This window comes from Phoxinus phoxinus (genome assembly GCF_949152265.1).
Source record: "Phoxinus phoxinus genome assembly, chromosome: 5".
Classification (NCBI taxonomy): Eukaryota; Metazoa; Chordata; class Actinopteri; order Cypriniformes; family Leuciscidae; genus Phoxinus; species Phoxinus phoxinus.
In genome coordinates this window covers 39,740,736-39,752,027 of record NC_136880.1, presented here as the reverse complement: position 1 = coordinate 39,752,027, position 11,292 = coordinate 39,740,736, and the positions used below count along the sequence as shown (strand labels likewise).

The window sequence follows — 11,292 nt, the reverse complement described above, 5'->3', positions numbered from 1 at the left end:
CTAAATACTTATTTTTCAGAATAATTTTAGACTTCTCGTCCAAGTGATGCATCTGTGATTTTTGTAACATTTGCAATCAAGCTTTATGACATTTTATTGTAAATCAAGTTTAATGACACAAGCAACCAAAGAGCACGGATGCAGGAAGTGAGAGTCTAGACTAGAGCATTCATTCATGGGCAAACCCTCTTGAGTGATACTGTAGTATTAAGAAAAGGTAAAGAAGACGTACGCAAAAAAGATGCAGAGAAAAGAAACATTGAAACTTTTTGACAGAAGGAATGTCAGTTTGAAGAAGTTCATTGTGATTTTCCTTTGGCTCATAACAGGCAAGTGTTCAGTTTATTCATACGGTTAGTTGGCATGTGACATGATGTATTCCATCTAAAACTATTTTAAACAGCATTTTGTAATATTTCATTTATAATTACAGACTTTTATTAATAGATCAATTCATTTGTCATGCCACTGGACTATTTAAGATGAACCTAGTGAAGTTAAAAAGTGCCTTTGAAAGAAATGGCTAGTTAGACAAATACTGCATTTTACCTTATACATTCATATTGATTTTTAATTAATCTTGATTAAGGCGCATGGTTTGTGTTGCCTATGTAGTACTTTTTTTTTTTTACTGAAACTTAAAAGAAATGGTGTATAGCATGTAAATATTTGTATTTTTTTGTCATTAACATTGACAAATAAGTCAAACTAAAGTTGATATTTTCTTCTCTCAGGTCCTGAATGCACAACAGGATCAGCAGGCAGAAAGTTAACGGTTCAGACTGGAGGATCTGTCATTATTCCGTGTTATTATGACAGGAAATACACAGAACACAAGAAATACTGGTGCTTTGATGCAAAAGCGGCATATCATTACTGCTCTATTCTGGCATATGCTAATGAAACCAAAGGAAAAGTGTCAGTAATCGATCATCCTGATCAGAGTTTCTTTACTGTGACTATGAGAAACCTGCAGCATGAAGACACTGGATCTTACTGGTGTGTTGAGGAGATTGGAGGAATACTTCAAGTGGATGAAAAAGAGCAGCTTCATCTCACAGTTCAATCAGGTTTGAGATCAGTTTCACATTCAGATGAATAATAATTCTGATCCTGATTCCTAATAAATCTCAATGACTTCTGTCTGTGTGTTCAGCTCCTGATGTGTCTGTGAAGAGCAGCAGTGTATCTGGACATGAAGGTGATAATGTCAGTGTCCAGTGTTTCTACAGTTCTGGATATCAGAATAAACTCAAACACTGGTGCAGATATAAAGATAAGGGCTGTTACACAGTGGGGAGGACTGACACATCCCAGAGTTCATCAGTCCAGATCAGTGATGATGGGAGAAGAAGCTTCACTGTGTTGATGACTGGACTGAGACTCAGTGATTCTGGATGGTACTTCTGCTCTGCTGGAGATCTGCAGGCTCCTGTTCAACTCACTGTCACTGGTAAAACTCATTCACTAATCAAATCAAAATAGATTTTCCTGCTAGGGGGAAAAGGTTCAAATAAGTTAGCATATTTTTCTGTGTTCTGTTCCGGATGTCTCTCTTGAAGATCTACATGTTCCTGTTGTCACTGTCACTACACCAAAACCAGGTAATACAGACATGCATTATTTTAATCTTTTCCTAATATCTTTTTGACAGCAGTTGTGCTCACAGAAGCATTTGAGAGAAACAGGTTAGTAGCTACTTATACGAATTATATTTTCTGTCATGGTCTTGATTATTTGCTTAGCTGTCTGTATAGTTTAATTTATTGTGTTTCTAAACATTTAATTTATTTTTGTGTGTGATGTTGTCTTTGCATATATTTTGTATTTTCTTTAGTTTTCTGATCAGATTCATTTTGGTTCATTTCTCTCTGTTGTTTCTTAGCGGAGATTCAGCTCTCACATCTGCAAAACCAATTAACAACAATCAAACAGCAAACAGCGAAGAGCGGCAGAATGAGTATTGAAATAGGATGTTTATTGCTTAAATTAAAACATGCAAACAGAATAGAACTTTTACATTTATGCATTTGGCAGACGCTTTTATCCAATGCGACTTACATTGCATTTCAAGGTACACATTTACATTCTTATCAGCTTTTGCTCTCCCTGGGAATCAAACCCATGACTTTGGTGTTGCAAGCGCCACCGCTCTACTGTTTGAGCTACAGGAAAGCTGAACTTTTAATTAAACTATGCAGTGGTCATATACCAATGAACCACGTTGCCCTTACCAATCATGTCCTCCTAATAATCCTCATCATTGAATTGGCTCTATCCCTCTCTCTCCTCTCCACCTGTAGCTGGTGTGTGGTGAGCGCACTGGCGCCGTCGCAACATCCAAGTGGTGGTGGATGAGTAGAGACCCCGGCATGATTGTAAAGCGCTTTGGGTGTACAGAAGTACATATGAAAGCGCTATATAAATGCCTCCATTCATTCATTCATTCATTCATTCATTCATTCATTCATTCATTCATTCATTCATTCATTCATTCATTCATTCATTCATTCAATTATTCATTCTTAAAGGGATAGTTCACTTTGAAATTAAATTTTGGTATGTTTTAGCTTACCTGAAGTGTTTGTCTCGCAGTAGTTTCAATTTTGATATTTTTAGGTCAAACCGTTCTTGTCTGTCAGTCATATAATGCAGGTATATAGGTACTGTCTCCAAAAGCATGCAGAGATGTCTCTAATAGCATGCAGAGAAAAGTCCAAATTAAAAAATTCCCCAACGTAAGTGCACATTGATGGCCTAAGCTCACGCGAACTCATCCGGGAGTGTTGAGTTTTCACTTATTCCCAATTTGTAAGCCTTCTATCTTGACACACTACTCGCTTCATTGTTCAGGTCCATCAAAGGCATACGTTGAGCCGTACAGCCAATCACACGCGTTTCTGCTGAGTTAAAAAATGCAACGTCCAATCGAAGGCAGTTAGATTAGTTTCCGGGGAAGAAATCCGGTGTAAACAGATCACTTGGACATGGTTGTGTAAAAGAGATAAAAACGATATAAATACTGTTCGTTTTATCACACAAACCGCTTGTTTCGTGTCTTAGGCCATCAATGTGCACTTACCATGGGGAATTTTTTAATTTGGACTTTTCTCTGCATGCTATTAGAGACATCTCTGCATGCTTTTGGAGACAGTGCCTATATACCTGCATTATATGACTGACAGACAAGAACGGTTTGACCTAAAAATATCAAAATTGAAACTACTCCGGAGACAAAGACACCTACATCTTGGATGCACTTCAGGTAAGCTAAAACATACCAAAATTTAATTTAAAAGTGAACTATCCCTTTAAGGATGGAATATTCTCCATTGGATAAGGATAAACATCATCGTTCTAAACATCGCATAGAACAAAAAAGATGTAAAAGAACGTTTCATACTTGTAATAAAAGCTGGGTTACCTCGGTTTGGCCACGGTAAAAAGCATTTGTGGCAGTGTGAAATGATGCAGTAAATGTTGAGATGCTTAGCATAGCAACCAATCATGCTTGGCAACCGAAAGTCAATCGCGTGCCTCATATTAACGTGCTTTGTCACGGAAACACCACACGTTGAAAAAACATTTGTTTGTTTTTTCAAGCCAGCTTCACATTCTCTGTAGGAGTGGTTCCCAAACTTTTCCAAATCACAACCCCAAACACGTACGTTTCCATGGCCCACTGCAATAATTTGAACTGACCCTACTATTTGTGTCGCATGTGTTGCAAAAAGTAGCATAAGTAAATAGAAACATTTGACGATCTCCAGAGAGCAAACACAAATATGCACTGGAGCGTTTGCCAAATCTGTTTTGCCAATATCCTATTGCAGCTTCGACTGAGGGTGCTCTTGCTTTCATTTAAGGGTGTTTAGTTTAGCATCCTCTATACTATAGCACACCTGTGGAACCAGGCCAAAAAGATTCCCGCAGATATCACACATTAATACCATGAATGAGTATTAAATTAATGAGTATTTTTCCATGAATGAGTATTAAATTATTCCCAATAGTCCATTCTCTTAATGTCATAGCTTTTCTCTTGGTTGCGCTGCTTCCAGTAGTTTATGTTTATTTTATCGATTTTGTCCAATCAAATTTCAGCCATCATGTGTTGCCATGGCCAAAGAAATCTGCCTCGAGGCCTTCAGAATCGATAGTGCGGGCGCCTGTAGCTTAAAACGGTTGCTTTAACCAATCAGATAATAGATCAGATTTAATCAGCCAATCAAATTTCGATTAGACTCCAGCAGGGCCATCTAGCAGACGTACAATAATGTCTGCATTTTCTCATCCTTTGATTGGATGATCAGAGCACGTACTACTATTACTGGTAGTCAGATTTAATAGTTTTTCAACCTACAAATTAATGTTTCTTTCCCTCCTTGACCACCAGCTTGTTCAACGTACCGGAAAAAATCCCTTATTCAGCCAGCCTTATTCAGCTTACGTCAAGGAACTCTATCGATCTGTCCGGGTAAAAACAGAACTGACTGTAATGTAGGCCTATGCCATGACTGATTTTGAAGGCAAAAGTCCCGCTGATCTCATTGATTTCGTTCAAAAATCTGCGTGAGAGCTTGTGTCAGCTGTAACGTTACACATCGTCATGTTTAGCGGTGACTGTCCCTGTGTCCACTGCTTCTGTCGAGCAGACACTCTCAGCACTAAAGCTAATTAAAACTTATGCCAGAAATACGACGGGACAGACTCGACTTTCAGCATTAGCCAGCCTTGATAGAAAATACTTATTGTTGGAACTGAATCGCACAGATAACCCGTACAACCAAGTAACTGAAGTCTTTTTGAGGAAAGAAATTAGGAAATTTATTTTGTGTAAAAAAATATCAGTAGGTTTGGTGAGTATAATGCCTATTTTTTTGCCCCCATTTTTTCTGTGGTGAATTTGACTTTCTTCTTAATTTTTCTTGTAGCGCTGCTACACTATTAAAAGTTATTAATTCAGGTAGGACACCACTGAAGGCCTAGGTGTGAAATGCACGGCCCGCCACTGCTGTATATGATATGATTGAGATGATATGTATATGTATATGATTGATATATGAGCAAATTATAGGATGAACTGAATACCTTTTTCATGATTTGTTCATGATCACAGGCATTATGGGTATCTGGAGGCGTGGATTCCAGTTGTTGTTCTATTGCTGCTGATGATGGTTGTGGTTATATCAATCATAATATTGAGAAAGAAGCGCAGTAAGTATTGATACATTTTCTTAATATATGACAGATTTCATCAATCATTTAGGGTGCTTTCACACTTGATTTTCACACTGCCTGATCCAAACCAGAGTTCGATTGCTACCTCCGCCGATTTGTGTTCATATTACTTTATTTGAATATGAACCACGTAGCTGTTTAACCCTGTTGCTTGGTAAGAATACGCAGGAGAAGGCGGCAAAATTCATAGCGTTGCTCACCTCACTTTTAAATTTTGGTTTCCTTCCGACTCTGTCTCTCGGCACTGCGTCATCAAAGCTGATGCTTTGGGGGTTATCCCCTCCTTCCTCTAATCTACTGAAGCCTTATGAAATCGAGAATTCGCTCACCAATGGTGTTCAAGTGCCCAAAATAGAGGCGGGCTCCCCCGCACTTTAAGGTGTCGCTGGAAGCCATTGCCTTAGGCCGTGTGTCCACCAAAGCGTTTTTTCACGCGGCTGGCTTTATTTTTCATTTGTTTTCAATGGGAACGCCGCGTTTTTAGAACGCCAGGAGCGTAACGAGGCGGTGAGTGAGTATTTAACGCTCAAGCGCTGAGCGCTCGGCGTTTTTTACAGGTCGCCGAGAGTTGAAGAATGTTCAACTTTGGGTAAAACGCAGCGCTCATCACTGTCACTTTTTAGCCAACCTTCCAATCACAGTGGAGGAGGGGCGGGACTAATACCACACGGACCAACGGATATTCTGTATCATAGCAACGATGCGTCTCAACTAAAACGCTTTGGTGGACACACAGCCTTAGAATCTTTTCCTTCAGCTACAAGAAGCCATCTACAGCTCGTCGTTGAGGTACGCTCATCTGGGGGACGGACCCGGATTGCCGATTGGTGAGTATGACATTTCTTTCAGATGCCTTCCAGACCGAGGTGTTTCTGGACTCATCATAGTCCATTCTGAGAGTGTATTAAACCATCACAGACTTCTGCTTTGTAACCACGCAGGGTGTAGAACTGTGCTTTGTTGTGAGGCGAGCTCACATTTCACATGGGCTCTCAACTCATGGCGACGATAGCGAGACTGTCAGTGCTCATGTCTGTTCTCACATTAATATATTATGATATATTTAATTTCATTAGGCTTCAGCAGATTCGAGGAAGGAGGGGATAACCCCCAAAGTGTCAGCTTTGATGACGCAGTGTCACGTTCCCACCTCTCAGGGAGCCGAGGTTACGTTAGGAAACCGGAGACGCTTTTTAACATTTGGGTTTGTTTTCTAAGTATCAGGCTGTCAGCACATAACAGTAAAGTACCGCAAATGTTCTAAAGATCACAGGAGTCCATTTGTCCTGAAGGCAAGCAGAAACACGTGGTGCTCACTGTAGAGTCATGACGTCCAGCTCCACCTCTCTGGACGTCTAATGGGTGGAGGGATAGTTTGGGTCAGAGTGTGGTTGGATATTATACTGTAGCTCCACCCATTAGGTCCAAATTACATTCAGAGAGGAAGAGCTGGACTTCACACTCACTTCACACATGGCTTTGCAGTGAACATCCTCTCAGCAGAAATGAGATAACCATTCTCTCTGCTTGCAGTGCATTAGTCACGCTTGTCAGGAAAATGAGGAAAACAGCATTCACATCTAAACGAATCAAACTCGTATGTCAATCCAACCCGTTTGCTCACCAAACTTGCTTATGTGAAAGCATCCTTTGTGTTTGATCAGCTGTGCATCCAGAAGATTTGCACATGATGTATAGGAACTGTCTAACGGAAAGACTGATAACATCATTTGTTTGCTCACTATCAGACAGAAATGACACCCACATTACAGAGGTGACCAGAGATGGAGACGGTGACGCGGTAGGTTTGAGCTGACAACCGATTTGAGTTCAAACTCATAACTGAGAGACTCATTATAATCAGACATGTTTATAATTATTCACAGGGAAACGGTGTCTGTTCATCATCAGCGGTTGCAGAGAATGACGTGACTTACAGTTCTGTGACAGTACGACCTAAAACTAAAACTAAAGCGGTAAGTGAATTCACAAGAACATGCACAGAGATTTGTCCTGTATTGTCAGTATTCTTCTAAATCATCTTTCGTATCTCCAGTTTAGCCCAGTATCAGTGGAGGACGAGGTGACCTACAGCTCTGTGCACAAACAGGTTTGCTGATGTTAATGATCACATGATGTTTTACACAGACACTGAACATGTGATTTCATCTCAATGTTTAATCTCTTATTCACAGGTGCATGTTCCTGAGAAAATATGAACACAACAGCGCGGAACTTGAAACAAGCTTTTGTTGCATTATTACAAATACAAAACAAGGATATAAAATATATTAATTTACTTTTCCTAGTGGTAACATAGTGTAAGGACAGTACTTCTTTGTACAAACAAGTGGTTTACTCTGAAAAGATTCAGTTATTTCACTGTATAAGGGTTATTAAAGTATTAAATGTGTGTGAAAACTGTTCATAAAGCATTTTGAAATTATTCATAAAGCATAAAGCATTCATATTGCAAAGTTGTAATGTCAAAAACATTGTTATTTGTTATGTTTTTTTGTGTGTGTTTTGCAATTGATCTTTTTCCCGCAATAATCTAATAATAGCAAATAAATAATAATGCAAATCACTAAATATTTACATGGTATGTATTTTCAGACTTTTTTTTGTATATTTTAAAATGTTTTAAAAACATCAACAAAAATAAAGAAATGATGGTCTGTGATGAATAAGTTTCCAGCCTCCATGCCACAGCTCTATGCATGTAATGTAGGGCTTGCTTGGTGCACTTGGCATAATCATGTGACTTGTATCCGGATGTTTCCCACGTACACATTGAAAAGACAAGTGCAAACGCAGTTGTGATCAGAATATTTTCTGATCTGTGTGTCCAGATACAGAGGAAGTCGAGGACGCATTGTGATCTCAGTGTAATGTAAATGAAATACAGTATAGCCACATATCATATCAGCATTCAATCACAGATCAACGTCACGGGAATCACTGCTAGCAAGTAGCTTGGTGTGTATGAGAGAACTAAAGATGTAAGCCTATAGTATATTGTCACGCAGCTTGTGTTTTACATTAGCTGTGTGCTTTCATGTCTCGTTTTGTGAGCACATGGCTTGTGATTTGTTTTACTGGCAATGTGCTTGTGTTCAAGTCGTGTTTGGTGTGAGCACATGGCTTGCCATGTATGTTTATTTTGTGCCATGTGCTCTCCAGTTAATTGTCTAGCCCCTTCCCTCTTGTTACCTGATTATTGATTGATTTGCCCCACCCGTCCTCTCTCGTTACCTCCTTTGTTTGTTCTCCCTATTTAATCTCCTTGTGTTTTCAGTCCTGTGCTGTTTCGTTGTCATATGTATGTTTCCCTGCTGTCAAAGTCAAGTCTAGTTGAGTCAAGTCTGTCTTGTTTTCCCCCTCGGGGTAGGTTTTGTTTGTGTTTTGTTTATTCTTATTATTAATAAAAACCCATTCTTCTGCAATTGAGTCCTCGCTTCATCTCCTCAACCCCAAACCCTGACAGTATATAGTTGAAATTTTGCTTTAGCACCCATAAGTTCCCTGTAAAGGACACACAATTTTCCCACCACATCTGGCAATATTTTGGACCCATATGTCTCTTTTTACCATTTCTATCACAGAATCTATGCAATGTGCAATCTCCATCTCTTAGTTGAAAACAAATTTGCAATGAAACCCCACCACTTCAGGTCGACTTTGCACCCAGGCCTAAATATTACACTGGAAATAGGGATCCGATCATTTATCCCTATACAGACCTGAATGACTGCTTGATCAGATCACGGTGATCACATGTTAATGCCAAGTGATAACACCGCCTATATATGTATTGAGAGTCATACAATTTCAAAGTAAATAGTTGAATCGTTTCCTCTTCGCTCAGACCGTTTCCTCTCCTCTGGGTCTATATCGTGTGAAAAACCATTTAGCCTATTCTGAGAAGACAAGAGGAAGTTTATTATTTTAGAGTTCAGAGCAGCAAAGAAACATTATCACGACACCTTCTCAAGCGGATCCTCACCATCATGCAGTTCATTTTGGTTTTTCTTTGGCTCATAAGAGGCAAGTGTTCTCTCTTTATATTTTTAATTTATTCATATTCTTCATGAATGTGTAGGTTTTTTAAAATAAACATAAATGTTGGCATGCAAACATAATCTCAACATCCATTCATAAGCTTTGACAAAAAGTTACAATGACTCTTTATGTTTTTAGTCATGATTGTTATTTTCTTCTCTCAGGTCCTGAATGCACAACAGGATCAGTAAGCAGAGAGTTAACGGTTCAGACTGGAGGATCTGTCATTATTCCGTGTTATTATGACAAGAAATACACAGAACACAAGAAATACTGGTGCTTTGATGCAAAAGCGGCATATCTTTACTGCTCTATTCTGGCATATGCTAATGAAACCAAAGGAAAAGTGTCAGTAATCGATCATCCAGATCAGAGTTTCTTTACTATGACTATGAGAAACCTGCAGCATGAAGACACTGGATCTTACTGGTGTGTTGAGGAGATTGGAGGAATATTTTTAATGGATGAAAAAGAGCAGCTTCATCTCACAGTTCAATCAGGTTTGAGATCAGTTTCACATTCAGATTGAATAATTCTGATCCTGATTCATAATAAATCTCAATGACTTGTGTCTGTGTGTTCAGCTCCTGATGTGTCTGTGAAGAGCAGCAGTGTATCTGGACATGAAGGTGATAATGTCAGTGTCCAGTGTTTCTACAGTTCTGGATATAAGAATAAACTCAAACAGTGGTGCAGATATAAAGATAAGAGCTGTTACACTGAGAAGAGGACTGACACATCCCAGAATTCATCAGTCCAGATCAGTGATGATGGGAGAAGCTTCACTGTGTTGATGACTGGACTGAGACGCAGTGATTCTGGATGGTACTTCTGCTCTGCTGGAGATCTGCAGGCTCCTGTTCAACTCACTGTCACTGGTAAAAACCCATTCTTTACTTAGACATACACAGGTTTTCCTGCAGGACAATTAAGGAAAAAATGCTAAAAACAATTATGCATCTTTTTCTGCATTCAGACGTCTCTCTTGAAGATCCACATGTTCCTGTTCTCACTCTCACTGAATTAATACCAGGTTATACAGACTCTTATTTGTGGTTATGATAAATTCATAATAAATTATTTTATTCTTTGACAGCAGTTGTGACCACATAAATATTTGAGAGCAACAGTTAGCTAAGTAAAATATTAATCAGGATTTATATTTTCTGTCATGGCCTGATTATATGATTGTAAATGTATTGGTAACACTTTCGATACTCCACTTGAGACATTCTAACTTTGCAACTACATGTCAACAAGCAAGCATCACTAGAGTATTGGTATAAGTGTAAAATAAGTGTAACCAATTTATTTACAGTTGAATTCTTTGTATTTCTAAAAAATGTGTCTATTTTTTGCATGTGTTGTTGTCTTTTCTTTCCTCTTTTCTTTCCTTTTTTAAAACCAGGTAATATAAGCATTAATAATTAATAAAAATTTGCTTTATTCCCACTTTTTTTTTTTTTTTTTTTTACATTTTTTACAGCAACTGTAAGCACAGACACCGAGAGGAGCACGTTAGTATTAACATGGTTTCATTATTCAAATTTATTGAAATACAGAATGAGCAATGTAAAGAAAGAAAGAAAAAAAAAGTAACTTAAATACAGGATGCGTCCTGTTTAGCACATCGTTGTGCTGTTGTCATATCTGTCTATATTCTCTCTTTCAGAGGGCACGTGAAGGAGCGTTTCTGTCTGTCATAGAATTAGAGATCACAGGATGTTCTCCACATTGACCTGAAGGACTTCTGTCTGTCGATAAATAACAGGTTTTGTGAAACTCAGTATTTGTTACTGTCAAGGTTAAGGTTAGCAGTTAGAAGAGTTTTGTTCTGCTGTAGAAAGTCCTCACTGCAGTATATTTTGTCCAGGAACCCCCACACGCAGACAGGAAGTGATGGTCTGATTGACATATAAAGTGACCAACCACAGTTCAGTTTGTTCTTAGGTGTCATTTAGAGGCGGGGTTATCATAAACCAGTTTCTG

The 11,292-nt window shown here is 38.7% G+C and overlaps 2 protein-coding genes across 2 annotated transcripts; both read left to right on the top strand.

Annotated features, from left to right (window-relative positions):
• The first annotated feature begins 915 nt into the window (after positions 1-915).
• LOC306999007 (uncharacterized protein) lies at positions 916-7,927 on the top strand. The gene is made up of 10 exons (XM_079613403.1): positions 916-1,070; positions 1,157-1,453; positions 1,563-1,604; positions 1,655-1,688; positions 1,886-1,960; positions 5,120-5,217; positions 6,990-7,042; positions 7,128-7,217; positions 7,298-7,351; positions 7,437-7,927. Exons 1-10 carry the CDS (start codon positions 962-964, stop codon positions 7,458-7,460), a joined length of 876 nt encoding a protein of 291 aa, XP_079469529.1. The 5' UTR covers positions 916-961; the 3' UTR covers positions 7,461-7,927.
• Positions 7,924-10,986, top strand: LOC306999006 (polymeric immunoglobulin receptor-like; the record flags this gene model as incomplete). The annotated part of the gene is made up of 4 exons (XM_079613402.1): positions 7,924-7,963; positions 9,468-9,803; positions 9,888-10,181; positions 10,976-10,986. 4 exons carry the CDS (start codon positions 7,924-7,926, stop codon positions 10,984-10,986), a joined length of 681 nt encoding a protein of 226 aa, XP_079469528.1.
• Between the last annotated feature and the right edge of the window lie 306 nt (positions 10,987-11,292).

Excerpts from the sequence above, each read along its gene's own strand:
- LOC306999007 (XM_079613403.1), top strand. The coding sequence starts at position 962 with ATGAGAAACCTGCAGCATGAAGACACTGGATCTTACTGGTGTGTTGAG. Across the intron at positions 1,605-1,654 it reads TGTCACTACACCAAAACCAG|CAGTTGTGCTCACAGAAGCA; the intron begins GTAATACAGACA and ends TCTTTTTGACAG. Across the intron at positions 7,352-7,436 it reads ACAGCTCTGTGCACAAACAG|GTGCATGTTCCTGAGAAAAT; the intron begins GTTTGCTGATGT and ends TCTTATTCACAG.